Source organism: Bombus pyrosoma, linkage group LG6, assembly GCF_014825855.1.
Source record: "Bombus pyrosoma isolate SC7728 linkage group LG6, ASM1482585v1, whole genome shotgun sequence".
In the NCBI taxonomy this organism is placed as follows: Eukaryota; Metazoa; Arthropoda; class Insecta; order Hymenoptera; family Apidae; genus Bombus; species Bombus pyrosoma.
Genome location: NC_057775.1, coordinates 12,761,409 through 12,786,085, shown reverse-complemented (window position 1 = coordinate 12,786,085; position 24,677 = coordinate 12,761,409). Strand labels below are relative to the sequence as shown.

At 41.9% G+C, this 24,677-nt stretch overlaps 2 protein-coding genes across 24 annotated transcripts in view; one reads left to right on the top strand and one right to left on the bottom strand.

Moving 5' to 3' along the window:
• The window catches only part of LOC122568291 (neurobeachin), a 417,885-nt gene that overhangs the window by 50,910 nt on the left and 342,298 nt on the right, over nt 1-24,677 (bottom strand). The window lies entirely within an intron of this gene.
• LOC122568300 lies at nt 729-3,536 on the top strand. The gene is made up of 3 exons (XM_043727904.1): nt 729-1,877; nt 1,961-2,263; nt 2,346-3,536. Exons 1-3 carry the CDS (start codon nt 1,837-1,839, stop codon nt 2,398-2,400), a joined length of 399 nt encoding a protein of 132 aa, XP_043583839.1. The 5' UTR covers nt 729-1,836; the 3' UTR covers nt 2,401-3,536.

Genomic DNA, 24,677 nt, shown 5'->3' with positions numbered 1-24,677 from the left:
GTGGCAAATTGTCGCAAGAAACTGAAAGTTCGTCGATTACTCACCTGAAATCAAAATAAGAACAAAGAGGGTTAAACTGGGTGAAGAGGGTTTCGCGACAGGGAAATGTACGAAGAATTGAAAAGAACGCGACTATGCTGGGTTTATTTGTGTATCGTTAGCGATAAAGAGGGAGCGTTAATGCTGTCGCTGAAGTAGTTTGTTACTACATGAACTTATCAAAGGTTATAAAAATGATACAAATCGAATCAGTACTTTGAGCGTTTTAAGTGTCCTAAAAAATTTGGTTCGTGTCGTTATTGCTACGTGGCGTAAATTTAATATAAAATAATAATCTCATTAATTCGCTTGTATTAAGATATTTCAATTCCAACTTATTTCCCCAAATCCCAAACCTAACAGAATAAAAACTATCACAACGATCTTAAAAGCAATCTCAAAAATAACAGATTGCATAAATACGAGTAGTTATCGTGCATATAGATAAACATATACACGGAGGATTATTAATGACGCGTATCGGTAATATACCTGCGATTACGTTAATATAGGTGAATGCATTTCCGTGTCGCATTAGCAAATTCGAGTCGCGTATCAGACCGGCGTTAACAACTTTCGTCCGTTTCTTTTTCATAGGAACCGCTCGCGCGTCGTAGCGTTATCTCATCGATTCCGCTGGTTAAACTGGTAAAAATAAACTTTATGGTCGCGACAACGGGTGACAAGCGAGCAGAAAGAGAGAGAAAGAGGGCGAGAGAAGCCGAAGCAAGGTATTCGTTGGTCGTCGAGACACGACGTGGCGACGTGAATGCTAAATAGATCGTAGTGCAGTCGTTGTACGTCTAAAGTGCCCGGTTTATGGACATTTCTCGGAAAAAATAGCAGTCACAGCGCAACGCAGCGAGGTGACCGGTAGTCGCTCACGCGCGAAATGACGTTAACAAGTTGATTCTCCGGTGTAATAACTTACTACGTTTTAGGCATTCGATTTTTCAAACGTTCTCGCCCTCGTGTAGATTGTCTCTCGCCGGTTTCGTGCCAGTCCTTTCACTTTGCCAAGCCACCGGGTGCTTTATAGCCCCGCGTCCCTTTTCATTTGCCTCTCCTCCTCTTCAACGAGAACCTAACTCCGCGTGATTCGCGTTTTTCTTAGCGTCTCAAATGCTACCTCGCACGAAACCTTCCTTGCTTCACGGCGTTGCTCGCGGCGCCCGTTTACCTCTGTGTCGGATCAATTGCGGAACAGCCAAACGATTTACGAATAATATCCCGTTGTCACGAATTCACGAGGGAGAATATCCTCTGTGGAAATAGAAAAGACTACAATGTCGCTGTCGCGGATATCAATCCTGGGTAAATAATTTCTGAGCTATGGACGAACGACAATAACGATTTACGAGTTATAATAAAATAGATATAAGATTTCAAGTCATAAATTAATTTAAAGAATTCTTGGAAACAGAAGTTAATGTTCAAGATAATTATGTAAATAACGACGCAACGAATTTTTACAGCGACGATCTAAAAATACCAATAATCGTGTTTCGATGTCTTAATATTCTTTCATACGCAAACGCCTCTAATAATCCCGAGCAATAAAAATGTAGCAACATTAATAAATGCGACTTTCGAAATTCAATTGTTACCAATACTATGACCAGTTTGTCAGCGAGAAAGTTTGCGAAGACGGAGAAAAGGGAAGAAAAAGGGAATATTTTTCGGCGGTATCTCGAACGTACATCGACGAACTGCCAACAATTAATCCGGACGGACAACGGCGTGGAACGGGACCGTAACTCTATATCGTAGAGGACCCCCCTAAGTTCGAGCTTAAAGATGAAGCCAACAAGAAAGGGTGGTGGAGAGAGGACGACTAGGTTCTGATCTCGTATCGTATTTCGTGTTATTCAAATGCCAACAATGCCATTAAAGGATTTCACTGGTAATCCCTTGGCCGCAGTTGGCGGGAGCACCCGATGGTGCACGATGGCGAAAACACCCAGAGGCACAAAGAGTCGGTCGTTCCTGTACACCAGAGCAGAAACGGACGCAAACAGCCCGCAGGACAATACAACCGGGTTCTATCTGTGCTCTTTGTTCTTTCCGATCAGCTACTGCCAGCCACCCAACGTTGCTTCCACTTCCCTTCCACCAGGAAGCGGACGACCTTCGCACTGCCACATGTTCTGCCGTTTTTCATGCAAACAGGAAGTTCACTGATATCCTTTCTGGCTTGTAAGTCAATTCACGATGATGTAATAAGGTAATACAACAGATTCTGCATAATTATCTTTTTTACGATGTCATTACGAATATGAGATAGATTTTTGTATTCGCTTCAGAAGGAGAGGAACGTCGTTTCTGTTGCTTTGCGAAAGATTTGTTATTTACGACGGATAGGTGACACGACAGATTTTTGTGACACTCGCATAGGTGACACTCTGTGGTAAAAATTAAGTGGTAAAATAAGTTAGTAAAATATTTCGTACTTTATGCCATTTGTACTCTGATAATGGACGACGATTTGTTCAGTACAATAGAGATGGCTACATATTTTCTGCGTGTCAATGGAAGTTTGTTTTTTTGGAACACTCGAGTTACACCATAGGGGAGAAGGCAAGTGACGTTTTATTTGAGAACGAATGTTGATGGTTTCGTAGGAGTCTCTAAAACGAAGAGGAAATCGGGATCAGATGGGGATGAAGTCATCACCGGTGGAGCGAAACAGCAACCCCAGCAGGGCCGTTGGTTCGGAAACAATCACATTATACTTTGTACATCGAGCTCTCTGTCTATCCCTGCCACGATACCACCCTTGTTTCGGGGTGGGCCAACGTAATGTAATGATTCTTTATTCCTTTAAGCTGGAAGGACTAATGACTGCTGGACCCTTGATGCATTAATTAAGTCACTTTCAACTCAAAGATATTACACAGGGTGACCTTTAATCGCGTTGTATTCAATTTCAATGTAATTAAACACATATTACTCTCCTAAAATAATGTTAAATTCAGCGACAATAACATTCATCTGCCGTGCTTGTTCATCATCTAAAAACCACAATTATATAGAATATCTGAGGTACTAGGATTTTGTAAAAAATATTCAAATTAATGCTGCATGAAATGAGACATTCCACAGCAGCTGGAAATTTTAAGAGTTGCCTTAAATTGACATATCGTCCAATTGTGTTATATAAACCCAATGGTATCGGTGAATGTTCAATTCGTAATAAATTCCAGACAAGAGAAGATGGGCCAAGGGTCATTAAGCCTAGTATTATAAATGCATTAAATACTGGAAGGCGATGGGATGAGTCAGAATCCGCAGCAACGGGAAGCTGGATTTCGGGAGGGTGGCAGGTGGCGCCAATTTTACGGACCGACGGCTGTGACGGATGTAACGAGACGCAGTTCTGTGCGAGCGTTCGTCACACGTGGTCGCTTCGCTGGGCACGATGTCATGGCTGATTTTATGGGAAATGGGGGTGGATGCTTCGTTCGCGAGATCAAAAATCATCCCCTTGAACCGAGGAACTAGTGCACGTTTAACGAGATTGAGAATAAAATATCCCAATATGGTGAATATTCGAAATCAGTTCCATGTTCACAACGATGAATATTCGGTAAATTCCGCGGATACTTATGTATAATTGTTAATTATTAAATGATAATCTTCAGACATAGAATAATTATTAGTCGGTTGAAGGTAATTTCATTCTCGTCCTATGTTTGGATAAAGATGTTAACAATTTTCAATTGCATAAGTATGTGGTTCCGAAGGTTGGGCACAATTCTATGGTTGATAGTCGATCGATAACGGGAATTTGTATAATCAGTAATACGATAACCCGCAAACAACATCCCGCTGTGAAAATCAGAAACGAAACATCAGATGTTGACCTTCCAGCCGTGTTTCCTTACCATCGTAGCAACGAAGCTTGTAATATATATAATTAAATTATATTTTATTTAATATGTATGATTTTACTAGGCGTTATAAAAAATCGAGATAAATATCCGTTTTATCTGATGTTCTTTCTGAATTTTTGAAATGCTGCCAAGTTTCAGATGCTTGGGTTGATAAGTCCCAACTTCGCACGATAAAATCAATAAAAAATGCCCAACTCACATTCAATTAAATCTTTCAATTAAATATCGCTTTTGATAAAAAGGTCTTTAAAGTATAAAGAAGATGTTCTCACGCATCAAATTTATTACCAGATCTACATCCGCCAATAGAATCAAGCACGACGCTATGATCTAAAACAACTGAACCTAATTCTCACCGTCGTGCATTAGCCAAATGGGGGAAGCTCTCCAGCAAACTTATTAATTCTAAGGCCATCTCGAAGTAACCTAATTCCAACCAAATGGAATGAAAAAAATACGTAAAATATATGTATCCTACTAGCCTACGCTCGAATGCCCGAGTCCAATACTCAAAGGAACTATAAGAAACACGGGGTCTAGACTTACCGGCCTTCCTTAATAAACGCGAACGGTTGGAGACGTTCTCCATTTGGTGCATCGTTAATCATCATCAACCGACCTTCCGTTAAATGGTTCCATTTCACGATATACTTTAAAACAATCTTATCGACCACCCTTTCCTTCTCTTCCTCTCTCCATCAGGATCTACGTGACTGGCAACTGGTTGCGTGCACAGTATCATAGAGGCGCACACTTTTACCACGAGCACATAGAACCGATAGTCCGATGGGGGCCATTGTGGCCAGGTATTCAGTCAGTTTTCTAGGTGTTGTGTATCGTTGTATAGCACAGGTATAGATGGCGCGCGTGGCTCATTAGTGCTAATGAGTAATGAGCCGATGATTAGAGGAGGCGGTCCGGAGGCGTGGCGCCACCTTGATCTCGCCGACGAAGCGCAAAGCAAACCTTCTTTGCTGCCCATTCTTCTGCCTCTTCCACCTTTTTTCCTTTTCTCCACGGCCTCGTGTTCATCTTGTTGCGCGCGACCCGTTCGCCATCCCCCTCTTCGTGATCCTACCCACGACCAGTTCACCAGCCGGTCACCGGCGAACCTCCGCAGCCTCGATCTCGGAAGATTCAGCTTCGCTATCGCGTTACCACGTTCCACGAACCGGCCTTTCGCTCGAATCTTTTCCCCGAATTCAATAAGGTTCGAATAGCGTGGGAAGTTGAATGAAATTCGAAAATTTCCTGTCGAATTTCAATCATTTTCTCGTTGCTTATTGTGTTTTTATATCCCGATTTTTGGACTGTTAGTTGTACGGAAGAACGAAAGAATTATTGCTCAAGTTAGAAATATGATAGAAATCTGTGGTGACCCTAACAGTTCGTATAACTGGGGTTAATTTAATTAATAGAAGTTTATAAATCGCATATATTATTTGTTGTTCATGATTTTTCGTTCAAACAATGATTTCCCATTCGGATAAGTGAATTTAATCGGCTAGTCAGATACTAAGTAAAATTTCGTTGCGATAAATGGAGTTCTACTGTATACAGTTTGCTGAATGGTAGAAGCCCGAGGCGTCGAGCTCGCGTCAGCACGATTACGTCAATCCATCGCGGCTTCTCTGATGCCGTGCCGTTCTGATTAGGTCGTTAGGCTCGCTAATGTGGCCATAAAGTTTCTAATTTAACGAACACGGTTGTTCTGGTCTCATTTACGTGTGTCCATACTTATAAATTTACCACGCTTCTCACACACTATGTACATACTCTCTTCGTCACTAGGAGAAATTAAATTACTCTAATTGCTAAGGATTGAAAAAATTAATCGAAAAATAAGAAGAACAAATAGAAAACAACGTAAGGCATACGTGAAACGCATCAAACACGCAATCAAGCGTTCGCCAGATTTTTGCCAGGCCGTAACCCTTGATTCTAGTCGGTAGGTCGATGACACCACGCCCACTTGACCGGTCGGTTATTATTCGAGGCCGGTAATAATAACATAACGACGCACGAGAAAGTCCGTTTCAGGTGAAAAAGAGGCGGATAGAAAGGGAAAGAAAGGTCCCTGGGCCACGGAGCCGGTGTCCCGCGGCTAGTGTCAACGTTTGACTTTACGAGGGAGCTGGCAGCCACGAGAATGGGAGAAAGGCCGTGGCTTGCAGGGGTCCACCGGCTACAATGGCCACCCGCCGCGGCGAAACCAGCCCCCTCGACTCCTGGACGAGTTAATGTTATTCCGCGCCATCCATGTATAGTTGCGTTTCTATTAAATAGACGTCAATCATACGATCCAGCGAAGATTTATGCTTCCCACCGAACATCGGGGTGGCCCATCCAGAGGGACACAATTTTTAATAACCTCGCGATCCCGTGCATCCCGATGACCTGATTGCAACTAGTCTTTTTATACGAGCGGTAGAAGAATCTTCGAGTTTGATAATTATATTTATTACGTGAATAGTCGTTAGCAAATAATGTCGAGTGAGTGAGTGAGTGAGTAGTAGTAATATAATTATTATTATATAGCATACGCGTTTTATACCGTAGATCTGTCGAAATTTTTGTGTAACAGTAAACTTGAATTTGAGCGAGACAAAGATATCACATGGGGTGGGATAGTGAGAGAGTAACGATTCGTATCTTATTATTTAAGACGAAGATTATTAGTTGAAACTAATATTAGTTGGGACGTGAATCCATAATATCACTAAGATTTATAATCCGCCGAATCATATTCGAAACGATTCCAGTTTCTCATCACACGTAACATATCTCTCACAGCAAATCGGAGTCTTCCAAACCTTATCACTAGCTATCTCTCTAAATTTTCCTTGTTGATCACGATCAATAAAATACGGCGAAATTATCTTTCAGCAAATTGCATCATGGTAAACGTTTCGCACGGCCGCGTTCGAGAAGCGGCGTCGCGAAATCCACAAGGTTCAGGCCGACGGAAAAAAGAAGAGAAGGATAAAAAGTAAATATCGAAGCGTTTCTCGCGTGCAATGCGCCGGAAGAAGATCGGTCACTCTCTTCCTCCAGTTACGTGTTTTTCAAACAGGCCGCCACTGGATCGGGGGTGATCCTCGAAGAAATACCAGCGTTGGTCCCTTTTCCTTTTTCCAAAAGAGTAACCTGATCCTGTTATTCGCGCGGCAGAGCTCACCAGTTCGAGACTGCTGCTCCTGCTATCCGCCCCTTTTTTTTACCCTCACTGTTTTCCTGAGAGTATAATATGCGTGAAGAAGATCGGCTGCACGATAAGTAAAACCCTTGGGTTACCGAGTCAAGCAGGTATCGAGGATCTACCGACGACCTAATAGAATCTGAAGTGCGTATATTATCGGTAGCCAGGAACCGGGAATCGTGATGCTACACCGCACGCATGCTCGCCAACCCACAAATATAAATAACGATCTACGAATTTGGGGGCTTAAATTTTTGAATAATGAGGAAATGGGAAAGAAACACGAATTTTTGTACGATAACGATGGTTTTGTAAATAAGTTTTCATTTTTTTAACTGTTTCGAAAGTTTTCCATTCTTTCCGAGGTTTCCTGTTTTACGTTTGGGATTTGTTTGAATGTTTCAGTTTAATAATTGAGATTTCACGAAGTCACATTAATGTGTCTGTCGTTGGACGTTTCGAAAATTCTTAGATATTTATTTTTGTCGATTTGGTAAAAATAGTGTCAAATAACAGGAATTTTGTGTCTTTTGAATATTTATAAAACAGGGTACGTAATGTGGCAGGAAAATTATAATCGAAACCAAATGATAAACTTACATGTTTAACGTAACGACATATTATAATATTCTCAGGAGACTTATGATTTCGCAGTTAATTATTAATGAACTAATACGCGTATTTTTTATTTTCACATAACGCAACGACAAGAAATTGAACTGAAATGGCAAATTGCATAAGCTGTAACCGGTTCTAATGAAATTTTATAAAGCAATGAGAAATCGAAAAATATTTGATCGCTATTAGAGTAAAATAATGTTTTCTGTCTAATAAGTCACATAAATTTATGTAAAGATTAGAAACGTATATCTCGGACACGCTCCCAATCACAAATTCTCCAATAACATGTTAAACTATTAAATGGGAAAGGAGAGTTAACTCGTCACTTCGATTACCAACATTTAAATTTATTTACATAGAGATTCTCGGTTTTCTTAATACATAATTAGTCGTATATTAAAAACTGGGAGTAAAGTCTAGTTTCGGAATCTAAAAAAACTTTCTGATTAAAAAACAACCTAGTTAGCATGTTAAATTCCTCGTTTAACTGGATGTTTAATTTAATCCTCGAAGCATTAGATATGCGTGTATGTTGGAAAGAATTCTGTGTTATTATAAACAAGATATATCTTCATTCTCAAAAAATTGAAATAATTTGAATCGCCGATGTTAATGTAGCCTTTTCATCTTTAATTTCAAGCTTTCACAGTATGGTCATGACCAACTTGGCTGATCGTTTTTAATCAAAATCTATTTTGAGAACACGATCATTCAAAGATTAGTCGTCGATACATAAATTATAATAAAGAGTGCTAGGATATCTGAATAATATTAACTGTGAAAACATAGAATCTTTTTTCAATATAAATTTCTATACCTGCCCGTTACGCGTGCAAATAGTTATCATGACAACATAATCCATCGGTCAGCTTCCATACCATACACCTGTTCCAAAACAGCAAACAGTAACTCACAGAATACTGAACGTCATTGCCGAGTGACGATCGAAACGTCAAACATCTCCAAGTCCATCGCAATAAATCTTTCGTGCTAGCTTCCAGAAGCGAGACGAAGCTATTTCAAACTTCAAACCCACCAGTAACGTTGGCTATAGCGTGGCACCTGTTGTGCAAGCTGTACATTTGCATTTTCTTGGCGATTCAACGATGCGACATCCATGTCTCTTATCGGCTCTTTATCGTTAATGGCCCCTCGAACGTCTTCAGTCGAATCGATCGAATTTATTTCTGTTTTATCGCGACGACGCGAAACAGGGTTCCTGGATGAACGTAAAATATGCGCCAGATAAATTCTTCATGGGTGTAGGTTTGCTCCTTATCAATATGGCCCTTGAGGAATCGTATAAACGACATGGAATGGCGCGGAGAACGAAGCGCGGCTTGAATTGCAGATCATTCGATCGGTACGTGACGCGTTGCTTGTTGCCTCGTGGAACGTCTTATTCATCGTGACCCCACGTTCAGTCGCTTGGCTTTTTTTTCCGACGAGTCATGTTTCGTTGACGATCCACGATCGAAATGAGTTTGTCTGTCAAGAGGCAACGTCGCGCGGGACAGGAGACATTAACGATTGGGAACGACGTTGTAGCTTCGTGTCATTGCAACGAACGCGGTTCGAGGTAAGTTACGATTGTGGTAGGGATCATGTAAGTTTGTAGAAAGAGTAATCTTGTTACCGAAGGAAAGAACTTTTTCCGTAAGGGATTCGTGAAACTAATACGTGATAAAGAAAGTAACCCAAAAAAGTACATTACTTTCCATTTTTTTTTTTTTTATAATTCCGCTACGAATCTTATGAATTCTTGTTATACTAAGAGAAAGAAAATAACCTTTCATTCATTGATATCACTGACTTGTAAGCGTCATTGAAGACATGCCCTTGAACGACTGTGACTTCAATTCCATATTTAGTCTTTTATAATTAATAAGTACAGATAACAATAAATACATCAGTATTTTCTAAAGAGCAAAGTGTCACGGTTGATCCTGCACTACACATCGATTCCCTTGGAAAGTATCGGTAGAGTCTGGTGGAAGGGCTGCCAGGTGACGGCGGCGCCTCGCAACGCATCCATCTTCGTGCTCGGGCCTGTTTAGGTCCATCCCTATGGTCTTCCATCCTCGTGCGGCTTTTGAAACACGAGGAGGCCAAAAGATGAACAAAGTCTAACTAACGATCAGACAGAGAAAGAAGGAAGGGGAACTCAAACTTGGCGGTTATTTATTAGAGGACCTCGTTAAGGTCTATCCGCGTAGCCGAGTCTCCGGTCTCTGGATACGGAGAGCTGTCACACCCGCGTTATCTGACCGGACGCATTGTTTTAATCTCCCACCGAAACATCTCTCCTCTTTCCTTTTTCTCCTCTTTTATCCTTCCTTCTTCCATAAACGAACAGGCAAAGTTTTCGTTCCTTCTTTCGTATCTCCTTCGTTGTCGTATTACTGGTTCCCGATGGTCCGTTTCGACGTGACTAACCTACGACCAAGCAACAGTTCCTCTCATCGGTTGTATGGCGCAAACGCGAGCTCTTCTCTTGGTAGATACGATCTCGTTGCGCTGGTTTCTTGGCCAGAAACATAGGTGCCGAGCAAAGATACGAGCCGCCGTTTGCCACGGAGATTGATCACGCTGTCGTTCGAGAGGCAAGGAAGCCACGCGATGCGGTTGCTTCGTCTGTCGTCGTCGGGTTGGTACAGACAGACACGGTGAGGCTTCCTTCTTCTCGTTTTGCCCCGCGAACCGGCAATTCGAGCGAAACCTCGGGTGAGGATCTAAGGCACATTTAGGTCTCGAGTCGTGTTTTCAGTTAAATACGGGTCTACGGGCCGAGCTGTTCACGCGAACGAACTTGGCTTCTTGCGCCGTGTTACCATTTTTATGGTCTTTAATGTAAACGAAATAACCATCCGCTCCAATTCATCACTCGTACGCGATTGTTAGCCGCGTTACAAATGATGGGAGATTATATAGAAAGAGAATATCCTCTACGGTGGATAGTTCCACGATTTATGATATCCTTTTCGGTTTGTAACGCAAATATATTGTAAATATTTCACCGGTGGATTATGGACCACGGGGCGAAATTATACGGGGTGTTGAGAGAAGAACATTAAGGGGAATGAAAGATGCCTGATCAACATAGAACATAAGAGTGATGTTTTTCGTGTAAAATGTAACTGTATACTTCCTTTCGCGGAGTATTTACGAGCTTAATTTATTATTTCTCTATGGACTGGCAACAATCCAAACCTCTCCAATTTTCATTCAACACATCCAAACTTTCTCGAGCCCTTCACCCTTTCATTGCTAAATTTGTACGAATTCAGCGTATGATAGATACGTATTCCAGGAGATCGTATTATTACGGTTTCAGTAGTGTAAGGATCAATCAGATGCTTTAAACACTTGTTCCATTGCCAGAAAAGAACTCACTAAATGAAGGCAATCGAAAACACGTATCTCAAGAGAAGGTATTCGGCGATGGGCGATATCAAATACAAAACGAACGACAGTTTCGGGTGAAAGCCTGGCGGGACCATTGCGCGTTACAAGTGTAATATACAGCTTATTGTATATCACGATTCTGGTCGCGGTGCTTGGACATTTACGAGCATAGCTGAAGGCGCCTTTTGTAGGACAGCGACGGTACAATGTCAGGTGTCCCCGACGCGGTGTTTCACGTGGGCACATGCTGCCGTTGCCGTTTCCACCGACTTGTCAACCCATTACCTATCCGATCCCACTCTCTCTCTCTCTCTCTCTTCCTCTCTCCCTCCCTCTCACCGCTTGCTAAACACCCACGCAACAAATCAAGCGAATCTTTTAATTGCCTGACATCTTTACGACTCCTATAAAACAATGAATAGGTTAGGTTTCGAATGCTGTGGAGGGACGCGTCCCGCGGATAGGACCAATGGCCGTGTCGCTGCCTTGAATGCCGGTATATCATGTTTACGGTGTCTCCGGGGTTAAGTCCTCGTTGATTCGTGAGAAGATCCTTAAGAAATCGGCCCGATCTCGGACAACGCGTATAATACGGCCCCTGGATGCCTTTCGAAGGCATTCAAGGACTCCAGAAATCCGAGATGCCACGAACCAGCAAGCAGGAAGGGCCTTTTCTTCCTCTTGTTTCTCTCTCGTTTCACGACGTTTGCGTGTTGTACCTGTTTCCAACAGCGGACGATGTTTCAACGGTAATGGGCCTCGCCGCGAAATCGAGAGAACGTGCGTGCAAATCGAGGTAAAAACAGAGACTGCGGATCGAATATGCGTGTCGCCATATCGGTCCTCCGGAAAGCGTTTTATGAGATGTCCAGGTTCAATGATACACAGATTGCGTTTTCCCAGATTTCTATCACAAAGGAAGAAAGATGATCGTCGACTCATATCGTAATAGATGTAGGTTACTAGTATTTCTGCACTGTTCCCAAGAAACCGTATACATGAAAATAGATGTTTAAGTGAAAACCGAATGTACTGAAATAATATTTTAGAAGACACCTTCTCAGTGTGAAAAATTATGTTGATGACAAAAGTGGTATTTTTTACCCCTCTAAGTACGCGTATTATCACTAACATAACTTGAATATCTACGTTAAATTATTGCCAACGACGTAGAAATCGTGAAATTGCTGTTCTAAACTATCGAGATAGTTCCTAAAGAAAACACGATTATTCTTTTCCAACGTGCCGGCGGTTATATCCTCCGGTAGGGTATCCAAATCGGTAGCCACGGCAACAACGACCAAACTCACCGGTATCCGCTTGTCCCGCGCTTCTTTTGCTCGTGGCGTGTAACGAAAGTTCAAGGTCAGGGAATAAATCAATCGGTTAGCGAAGGGAACCGGTTAAATCGCGTTCCACGCGCAATGATACCTACCTCCCCCCACCGCGATTAATAACCCCTCTGATAATTAATGACCGATCGCGGGACCGCTCTAAAACGAAGTATCACGTGACCGCGGCAGTGGTTGCGCGGTCGGATAGATGCACGACGATCGATCGTCCCCGCGACATGATCGATATAGAAGAATCCGCTTTTAAACGAACGCCGACCGATCATTCATCTTCGAAAGACAACGTGCCGCTGTTACAAACATCGAACGAAGGAAGAATCGCCGATTATACGACCGCGGCGCGGCACCGGTTCGCGTTGTAAAATAATCTTAAATATCGCCATTAATCACGAGGATATTTCCCGGATCGTACACGAAGTTCCTTTTCTACACATTGCGACACTGTGCATATGTATACAAAAGGGAAGGTAACATGTAACTGCGAGGGAACTTACAATCTGGCAAAGGGATGTATGGAAGAGAGAAGAATCCAGCCACGTTGGTCTTGGACATTCGCGCAAAGAAGAAAATTAAGTTTCCGTAATTCGATCGTTATGTAACGAGAATATCGATAAAAACGTTTCGAGACGTCCGGAGAAAGGGCCTATGGTCCGAGCGGTGATAGTCCCAGAGATAGTCCGGTACGCGTTCAGCTTCGTTCAGCATTATGGTTGCGGCGTCTGAGACCGCGGGGGGCGCCGGCGCCGGCGCGTAAAATCTCTGCCTTATGAGACCCCTCTCGCCTCCCACCACCACCTGTCCCCAACCACTATATACCAGGCCCCACGCCGTTCGCCAAGGAATCTCCGCCACCTCTTCTTCTGCTTCTCTATCCCTTCATCTTCCTTTCTTCTTCCTTCAGCCTTTGCAGTATCGTTCGCCCTGTTCCGCTTCAAAAATACCCCGTCTCTGCGCGGCCTCCACCACGGGCTTTTGTTTTAAGAAGGCATCCCAAGGATCCCTCGGTCGTGATAAATGGTACCCTTCCCAACGGGGCCTGATCGGTAACTTCACGTGCGACTATGCGGTGACACACCAGCCGCCGCGATTATTTGCCTCCAGAGAACCGGACAACTTGAACTGGCCGGACAGAGATCGATCTTTGAGATGACAAAAGGACTATCAAGTTCACGGTTCTCTTGCACGAGATGCGACCCGTGAACCGTGAATAGAGGTCTTCCTCTGTATTTTTGCAAAGCTATGATCGTTTTTTAATGGGACTTGAATTGTTGACACGCTTTTGGATTATGTTCCGAGCAACTGTTGCATTTAGTAGATTTGATGAAGTTTGTGAGTTTTATATATCCTGTCTTTTTGCTTATAACAAATTAGCTATAGATTTTAGCACTCGTATAGTTAATTGTGCAAATACTATGAACTCCCAGCGTTCATTACCTTTATAGATAGATATAGGGGGACAAATGTTCCCATAATAATTCTCAATCTAAAAGAAGATTTCAATTTCGCAACTTTTTTCCCCTGATTCAAACACCAGCTTATTCTTTTTCTCCATATTTTACGCTCTTCAATTTGTTCTTCGTTGTAATTACGCTTCTGCTGGTTTCCTGTCAGTGTACCATGATCGATTCTTCATAGCCCGATCGAATTCTGCAGCTGGTAACATCTGTTTCATTGGACCATTGAAAAAATCTACTGGAGTACTTATATCGCACGGGCTTTTTTTCGAACAAACGGGATCCTTCTCTTCGATCCTCGCGACCGATTTCATGTTTGCGACTCCGCAACATCCTCCCAGGCCGACCGTTCGCTTGTCTCTACCGTATGCGAACGTCTACGTAGCCGTGTCCGTGCAAACAACCACGGCCCTGTGTGCGTTCTCGGGGAGGTATAATTGAATGTTTTGTATAATTAACCTGCGCCATAACTCAAGGTACGTCGCGCCTCCAGCCGCGGGCAGACCTTCCCCTTCCTCTTCAATGCACACGCACCTCCTTTCAAACGAGATATTTGTGTATTCACGGATTCGCTTATCCGCGACGCGCTATTACGAGAGGTTACTTCGCGGCGTGTCGTTAAAGGGAAAAATTGTATGGACACGGCTGAATAAAGATCGGATAATTGCTTGGGAAACTGTCCACCGTGAATGTTTATGTCGAACAAAGTGATTGTTTATTAAAGCTTTTCTTCCAGTTAATTGTTTCTTATAGCCTCCTATTGCGATCGAAGGTAATGTATATTACCATTTGTGAGATGAATCGATAAGATGTTCCGGTCTTGTAGACATTGTATATGAAGATTATGTTTCGTATGGTTGCGGATGCGAATTTTTCTCGTACGCTTCTCTTCTCCGAAGTATCGCATCTATGCTTTATTTAACAAATTTGTGATCGGAGAATATTTCGAATTTCCGCTAATAGAAACGCGAGGTAACAATAGATGTAGAATTTTACGTTTTAAAATTCTCTTGGTTGAAATTTCAATTTTAAGAATCATTTGAGTGAAAAAATATAAAAGGTAGAAAAGCAAGCCCCAAAACGAATAAAGGAACTAAGCCGTATAGCGAAGGCTACTTTCAACAGCCTCCAGCTGTTAGATTTCAGGCTCCAACTACAGAGGACATAAGACATACAACGCAAACGGCAATCGAAGGGCGCAGACAAAAATTCGATCTCTCGACAGGGCTATACGTCTTCCGTCCAAGATCCTCCAGGCAGCATCGCCTGATATTTACATGGAATAGCGTGGTTATCCTACCTACAAGATGAAAATGTAAACAGATCACGCGGGCGCTATCATGTAGCGAGCGAAATTGGAAGGGGCTCCACCTACCATCGATTTCAGAGCCTAACTAACAACCGGATAATAGTACCGACGAGACCTGGAAGGCTACCTCGTGTAACTGAGCGTCTTCGAAAAGCCCAACAAAACAACTTCGACCACCGGTTTACACAGTTCTGCACTAAACGACGCCGCTACAAATCGACCGCGTTTCAACCTTGTTACTTTGCCCTCCTCTCCATCGAGCGATCTTTTAAAAACTTACTTCCCGTCTAAGAAGGGTCTAAGAAGAACCGTACGTATACAGGATATGGCCAGATAAATACTCGTGCTTGTATATAATAAAGATTCGATTTCGATTGCAAATTATCAGCTTTAACGAGAATTAATTGAAAGGATATAGTCTCGTGACCGTTATTCGCGATAAATTGAGGCTCGTTTAAGAGTAACTTACGCGACCACATATCCTCGTCCCTTTTACCTGGTCTCACGGATAATCGTGTAGCCTGACTACGTAGTGTCGCAATAAAGTACAAGGTAAATAGGCTAGCATAACGAACGTAATTAGACGAAACGAGCGCGTTCTCGAGGATCCGTGAAAATTGCGGATAATCGAGTCGCGACTGATTTACCATAATTAACGTCATACGACCAAGCTCCGAGCAACACCTGTCACGAGCATCTAGCACGGTTGTGATTACGAAACGCGTTTTATTATTCGTAGGTTTTCTAAGAGCACACTTGGTATAAACGCTATTCAGAGGTTTATTGGACTACTTGATAACTACTCGCATCGTTGACAGCCTCGACTTTATTCTTTAAAATCGTTCGTCTATTTTAATCTATTATTTAGACTATTTTAATCCTCACAGTTTAGAATTATTTTCCATTCCATTTTCTTATGTATTATTCTAGTTTGGAGTGATTCTTCACTATACCGCTTAGCACTACGTAATATTCTTTACTCTGTTTTATTTTATATCTACTCTTCTATTAGTCCAGATCGGCTCTCTACTCAGCCACATAGAATCGATCCGCACTGACATTTTAGCGTATGACTGAAATTTTACAGACTTTGGACAGAATTAAAAAACATCATGTCGTGCGTCGCAGATTCGTATGTCCGAAATCAACGACTGCTTGTCGTCGAGTATCATACTCCACGTCCAACACATGTTCTCTTCGTGGCACAACAGAGTCCACACGCGATTCCGAGTCACCGCAGCTCTTGTTCGAATTTACGTAGCATGGAAGGGAGAAGCTTCGAGAAACAAACGACTGGAAGTGAACGAGGCGAAATCACACGTTCTGCGCAAAATTTCCTATGCAACAGTGCATTCGAAAGTATGTATTCATTACGGAACGCCTAAGTGCCCATTTAAATAGCTATATTTCAGAGCGTAGCCGTAAGGCCAACAACCTGTCAAGAGATCATACCCTTGTCAAAATAATCGCTAAATTATGGGATGCGTACAGTTTTAACTACCAGCCCGCTTCCCCCGGCTCTTTCGCCGACATTCCCGTTTTCTGCCTATCCATTTGGCCCATCTTGTTTCTCTCGATACCTGCCAGCTTGCTTCGGTTCTGTGTCTTTCTCCTCCATTTCTTTCTTCTTTCTTTTTGGTAAAACAGCGTTCGGGTTACTGATATGATGAAAATCGACACAGAGTTAATTATTCGACTCGCGAACAAAAATTGTATGGGACATTGGTTAGCTAACGTTATCGGGGCTCGCGATGATTAATGGGACAATAAAATTCACCTGAAAACATCGACTAACGACCAAGGGTATATAATTGTTATTTTATTCGTGTTTCTAAGATCCCGGAGAGGACGACACGTAAGCCATTAATTTTCATCAACCGGGACGACGCGACGTTCCTGGCGCACCGAGGGTCACTGCCGAATTTCTTGAAAGCATCCGTGATAGATGAATAGATTGGGAAAAGGAAAGATATCCGACTATATATGACAATTCGCGATTGAATGAATTAATTCTTAGATGCATTTATTGGAGATAGTAAAACAATTTTGAAAATGTGAATTTGTGTGTCGTACAGCTATAGAAAAATAACTAACACGTTGACCGGTAGTGTGGGAAAACATGAGTATATTTCTAAACGACAACATTATGCGTTCAAGAGTTGATAATCCCCGAGCAAAGAGTAAGAGAAAGAGCACGAGTCGTAAAAGAAACGTTTCGTCTCGGTATTGACGTGATTGTGCGGTATTTTTGATCTGGCAATTACGTCGCCGTATGATTTTATATTTTGTCGAGAACAGATAACGTCTAGCGGGCAAAATAAAATCAATCTCGCGCGGTTGCTAAATTACAGGACACCGCGAGACCAGCGACTCATAAAACCACCGAGAGATGGTCATTTTTCGGTGTACTTTGTTACTTTTAATTTCTTCCCGGTGACTGGACATTCCTGTTTGGCCACACGCCTTGAAAAACAGCGCTCGAATGGGTTGTATTCGCTGAACCGTGATTCACACTTAGAATTGTAAACGTTCTCGAGGTTTTATGGTGTTTGCACCGGTAGCAGGCGTAGACGCGTCTCGTTTCACGGATTTATCGATCCGATCCAAACGGCTAGATGCTCGTCACGCTCGATGGAACATCGACATTCGCGATTTCGTAGAAACATTAGATTGGCAGGAAATGGATTGCCAAGCAATAAAAAATTACTAATTGCTTACTTAAAATTGTTGAAAAAAGAGTTATAGAGCTAAAATATCGTATATGGGGTGAGCCATCTAACTCGATTAGTACATATATATTATAGTGAAAAATGTTTACGATATTCTATGATAGTTTGAGACTTTGCAATTTTCTTTATCGTTCTTTTACGAGTTTCTTTACGATTTCCCTAGCGATTTTCTTTTTTACAAGTTTCTTCGCAAATTTTGCTGTATTAATAAGTAGCATTTGAAAGATCATTTCGCAAACTTTTTCACGAATTCTCTTCTAATCTGTTAAGCTAGTGTCATCCTTTGAGCAGATATTTCTAATCGTTCTGATCATGGAATTGAAAATTGATACAGACAAATTAATTTCCGTCTTAATGCTCTGTTAGTTCTTGTGAAGTGGAAGTTCTCAAATAAAGGAATTAGTCCCATGAAAAATTTTCCTTTGACCATCTTTCTTTTTATAAATATCTGCGAATCTCTTCCCGATGGATGACGCACGCGAAAAGAAAATTACGCAGTTAACATTATGTCCACTTAGCGACGAGCCAACGAAAATACGCGTTCCTATACGCGTGACGATTCGCGCGCTCGTCCGTTCATTAATATTAATCGACCTCGTTGTCACGTGGCCGTTTCGCAATGCTTGAAAACGTGCCTCGACCGCCGCGTGTCTGCACGCAACCTACCGATGATTAATGACAGAAAAGGCGGGAAAGGTAGGCGCAGGTAGATTTTCCCTTATCTACTGGCGGCTGGTTTATTCGCTGTTTTAGAGCGTCGCAGCTGCGTCCGTTCGTTTTTCCATCGTTACGAGCACCAACCAGCGGGAATGCGCTCCTTAATGTCGAACACGGCTCGCCTCTAACCCTCCACCGTATAATCACGCGGATAAAAATAATTATACTGTGCATGCCGTACCGTTCAGGACCGTCTTGTTCGCTGAGACATTTATTGCTTACAATATTACCTTCGTTATAAATACGGAAAAGCGAATTTCTGTCCTGTGATTTTCTGATTGCTCCATCTTCCGTTGCCTTCGCCAGCGATTGGTTGGTAGCAATTTCTTAACGTATTTATATTTCTGGATCTATTATCTTGTTTATGTTGTCTTCACAGGACAGGTTTAGATATGGTATTATCTCGTGATAGTTTATGTTAAATGTATCAAGCTGTATTAGAATATTTATACGTACGTGCATTTTATACTGTGAACAGAGCAAGTAAATATTCTACAGCTAATATTCTTAGGCATATGTAATCCAGTCATGCGTGAGCTATACATTGTAGCACTTATAGGTAAACTCAGGTGTGTTTCCTGTAATATCTTAACCACTATGTGCACCTTCTTATTATTCCTAGGCTTTCGTATTCCTAACACTTGCGGTCTGTTCATATGTCAATTTTCAAGCCCTGTATGCAATTCATACTGCGATTATGGCGCTTAGAATGAACGACGAAGTGGTAGCAATATTAGAATATTTTAAATACACCAGAACAATAGAATATACTAATAATAGAATATACTATACTATTATTAATAGAATATACCATTGTGCAAAAACGAGTGGACATTCGTGTACTATACTTAAATCTCAGTAAAATATCGATCTCATGAATCACTTCCAAGAATAACAGACAACAAAAATAAATATTCTGCGCAATTTCGGCCATCCTATACAAATCGCAAACATCTTTCGCCAAGAGTCTGCGTTACAATTAGTCGAACAACCGGATCGGGTTCGATCGCGGATCCATATGGCACACGCAACCAGCGATACGCGCTGGTACCAGCTTGCCACGGATAATCACGGGGCTGAACAGCATCGATAGCCGATGCAAGAGCGGGGTGACGCGAAAATAGACTGGACGTTCGATCCGTGGCCCCTTAAAAAGCATATAAAAGTAGGGGTATAGGAAAGGGGGCAGCGAGAGGACCGGGGGGCATAATAAATATCGGGTAAGGACGAGATCGGGCGCTACTTACGCCGTCAGCGATAATGATGGGGTGTGTTCGGGCTGTTTGCTTAGCGAGCAGATTAGTGAATGAATCCACAGGTGGGCGCCATCCGTCACACTCTGAATCGGATCCAGCTTGGCCGGCTCCGCCTATTCACCGACTAGCATTCTTCCACACCAGGCTCGTCTCGAAAGGGTAACCAGGCGCCCCGTGATATACAAATTGCCAGCTCGTGGATTCGATTCAATCGCCGCGAGTAGTCTCCGTCGTATCTTATTCCCACAAACGCCTAGCTGATCGCGCGAGATCGTGAACGTGGTGACAAGAAGATGCAGTTTTGTTGTATTATAATTTTAAGCAGTGAATCGAGTGAGACGAATATATATCAATACTTGTGATTTATGAGGAAGTCATTAGAAAAGTGGTGTGAATATATCTTTTTCTTTTTCTTTTTTTTCGTCACGAATGAATAAAATACGGAAAACGATGTATGCTATTCGTATATATCTGGAAAATTTGGCTAAGAGTTCAAAAGAATACAGATCTCCCTATTAGAGTTTAACTTCATCGATAGATTTCTAAAATTAACTTGAACATTTCAAAGTGGGGTGAATCGGAGCGAAATGCGTCACTGGATTCGCACACATCTGCGCCTCGGAGCATCGACTTTACGCGGTGCACCGTGGATTCACGGTACACGGCTACACCCACAATCTTTCCGCCTACCTGCAGCTGCTGACAGCGCTGATGTGGCACGAGACAGTTGCCTATGATATCCATCATCGCTCCTTTCGAGGATAATCGTTAGTCACGCCTCTAATAGCCAACGAAGGATATCGTACGAACGAAAAAATCCTGTGCCATAGTCAGTTCCATCGAATGATCTCTCGGTTGTCAATGCTGTCAACGAGACAACTCACTTTCCATTCTCCTAACTTACGTATCTTTCTAACCGGTCTTGTCATTTTCTATATATTTTTCTTTTTTGTTTTTAATAATTCCACACCTGGTTCATATATCGTTGAAAAGTATAGTGGACAAGCATAGTGATTGGTCGACTGGAATATAAACAAGCGGAGACTTGTTGCTTGGCAAAGAGTATACAATCTATTCTCTACGCGCTGAAGTAGAGAAGGCCCTCAAGGTAGTGATATGATGGAGTGCTAAGGAGATTGGCGGACCACCGGAGTAATGTCCGCGCTAATAGCAGTGATTACCCTGCCTTGTTGAGAATGAATCCGCCCGCTCTCCTTCTAGACTGCCTGTTGTTCAGGCTCAACCCTGTTTTGCCTTACGGTGCCCTACCCACGAATTGATGGATGTTTACCAAACTAACTGCTTGGTCGTCGTGCAGCCTGGCTGCTAGCCGTGAGCTACTATAACGTCGAATTCCATCAAAATCTTTGGCCTCGCGGATTAAAACGCGACGTCCACATGTCGTGCATGTATACGCATGTACGCATATCTATAACTCTGATTTGTTATGTATCTGAGGTACTATCGTGGATAAATTTTCATCCCTAGTGTATAATACGATAATTGGATAATCGTTCAGATAAAAATCGTAGAAATCGATCGTTTGATGAAGTTGAAAGTATGAAAGGTACAATAAATTGAAAAAGGTGAAGATATAAAAGAGAGAAAGAAGAGGTCAAGTGGAAAAGGTCGTAACTACTGAAGAAGAAGGGACACATTACTCGATCGTTCTGAGTCACAATCGTTTAAAGCAAAGGCAGAATAATTAACTGTAACTATACTTCGTGATCCGCGGTAATCATGGCACGATGCCATATGTTCATTGCCATTCAACATCGAAGTCAACGAATAATCCTCTATTCACGGTAAGTACTCCGATACCGATCGACACAATGCAAGCGTCGAGTGAATGTGACTTAACTATTATTTATTAAACGAACGTAACTGATCTGCATCGATCGACAGATAATATATAATCGAACTAGCGGAACGAAACTTACGGTCGCGCTCATGATGGCCGTATATTTACTTTCGAACGCGTACGCGACTTTTTAAATCGGTCTGTATCGAGCACAGGATAATTATAGTTGCATTATTGCCAACGTCATTCACGATATATCACCAGGATTTCATGCATATGCATCGCCGCGGAGGGGCATAATCGCATAACATTAAATCGGCGCTCGTTCACAGTTACTTTCCCGCCTTCCTGCCATTTCTCTTCGACCTTTCCTCGCGTGGTGCACGCCCTCCGCGATCATTCTTTCCTACGTCTGTATTTCGTTTGCCCGCAAACCGTGCGCGTGTCCGACGTACGATGAACTCGCATCGGGATGCGATTATGAGATCGTTTCGCGTAATAGTTTCGTTAATTATTGCGTTCCGGGATATAGTATAATAGTATTCCAGTCAGCTAAGCTTCACCATCTTATACATCCAGTATTGAAATTTGTACGAAACAAACGTTATATACTGTGAGACACCATTAGTCTCTTATAAAATAACGAAAGGGGAGTAAGAAAATATCGCGTTCGTTAGGTTCAGTAAAAGAAAAAATATAAAAAAATGAAGAAATAATTCGAACAACTATGGTAAACTACAGTAACTCTTTTGCATAAAACAAAATTAATTGTTTATTAAATGTGCAGATTGCTGTGTTTACGGATTGGAAAATAAGATAGCTTACGGCTGTTGTTAATGGCAAATCGACCGCAAGTATGCTCGGTTGTTTGTGCATGCGTGAAAACTGTTTTTTTCGTGGAACAAGGTTAATTGTTAATTGAAAATACGCGTTGCGACATTTATCTTTTTAGATAGCCAATGTTTAACGAGCCATTCTAACCAGTTCCTATGATTATTCATTGATGCAAAACGTATACTATACTCGTACGACTTTTCCCAAATAAACAAGGTACTCCGATATCATATTCATTGATAGCATAAGAGGGATATCGTGATTGACAATTAGGGACCGGTTGATTAGTGCTTTTCACAAGGATATTATACATGTTTCGAGTAATTTACAAGTATGTGACAAATTTTTTCAATATTTTATTCATTACTGTACTTTATTATCAGAAAGTTGGCCGGTTTGAATCTTAGAAGAATCGGTTTGCCCATTATTTACTTTATTAAGCTTTTACTGCGGAGAAGTAAGAGTTACTTAGATGAAATGAAGTATCACTTTACAATAACGTTCGGTAAAAATCTTCGCGTTCATATATATTTAACGAACCTCCCAATATTTCATACAAATTTTCACCATAGATTTCTTCCTGTTATCAACAGTTCCAAACAACGATATTTCATATATTGCATAAATCTCATGACCCAACCAACGATTAATTTCACTTCACAAAAGATTAGATATCCACGAAACCTCTCGAGTTCCACATACTTCCCGACAATAAACGTCGACTGCCTGTTTCGTGGTAATTCGAACTCGCAACATCCTCCGACCATAAATTAAACGAATAATTAATATCCCCTAGCCACAGCATGGACACCTATAAAACCATTAACTTGCAGGATTCCTCAATCCTCGTCAAACCTCGCTGTTGCTCGCTACCACGAACCATCCGTCGATTTTTCCACGGACTGGCAACCGTACACCGCAATATTCCCTATCCATAAATCGAAAATCTTTACCGCAGCATGATATATGACCAGCGTAGCTCGTCTTGCGTTCGCTGATAAACGATCCGATGGTTTCTTCGATTTTTCCCGATATTGTACTCCCGTTAATGGCATCTCACTTGGCAATGAGTGCGCGCCAACATACACCAACGGACCACCTGTCCGGTGGGTCTGTTTCCCTTCTTTCCCCTCCTGTTCCATTCTTCGCGTACCATGCAAGTATCCCGTTGGGATATTCGCAGCATGCGTTTGCAATAGCTATACCGTAGCCCTTGCGAGCTTTAGGCGCCACAATCACTCCGTTTCCATAAAAATGCGAGCTCCGATGAGTCACGATACAGCGAGCTTTAACATTTACTGCCGACTGAATCTTTGTTGCATATTCTACGTGCTAATACAAAATGGCTTTCAGACGAAAGCTATTTGTACGGCGCGAAATATTATTTGGATTACTATGGATATCATTATGGATGTATTATGGATATATACTTAATATTACCATGGATTATTATGGAATTATATTTCTCATTTTTATCGCCGTTAGATTGTATTCTCGAAAATTATTTGTTAATTATGCAACCGTGATTATTTTTCCATTAGAGAAATTTAACATTGATCGTCCTTGCCCGAACCTAGGATTAAATTTGACCCTTAAATTTTTCTTTTCAGTCGTGCCCGTCCCGTTCTTTTAATTTCACATCTCTTTGAAAAGTGATGCCAAGATTTCAATTTCGTCTAGCAGTAAATTACGATCCTTTCCCTCCTGAACTTTTCATATGCATATCGTCGAAATCGGCTCGAATACGGAACTTATGCACTGAATATGTTAAGACACGAGGGTACCGTCGCAATTCGATACCTCGTTGTACTTTCTAATGAAGGGTTTAAACATGCCTTGTTACGAAAATATGGCAATTTATATTCAAACAAGTGTTCTTTTATATTTTTTAGCAATTGTGAATTTCAACATTCGGAACATTCCTGGCTGTTTGTCCTCAATAAGATGCTTTTTGTATCTTTTGTATGGCGAAGTAAGTGTGAATCGTGGAAAATGGAATCCTGTTTAAAGGCATTTAGCTCGCATCGCGTTCCTTTCCGTGATTGCTTGCTCTTGTAACCCGTTCTCG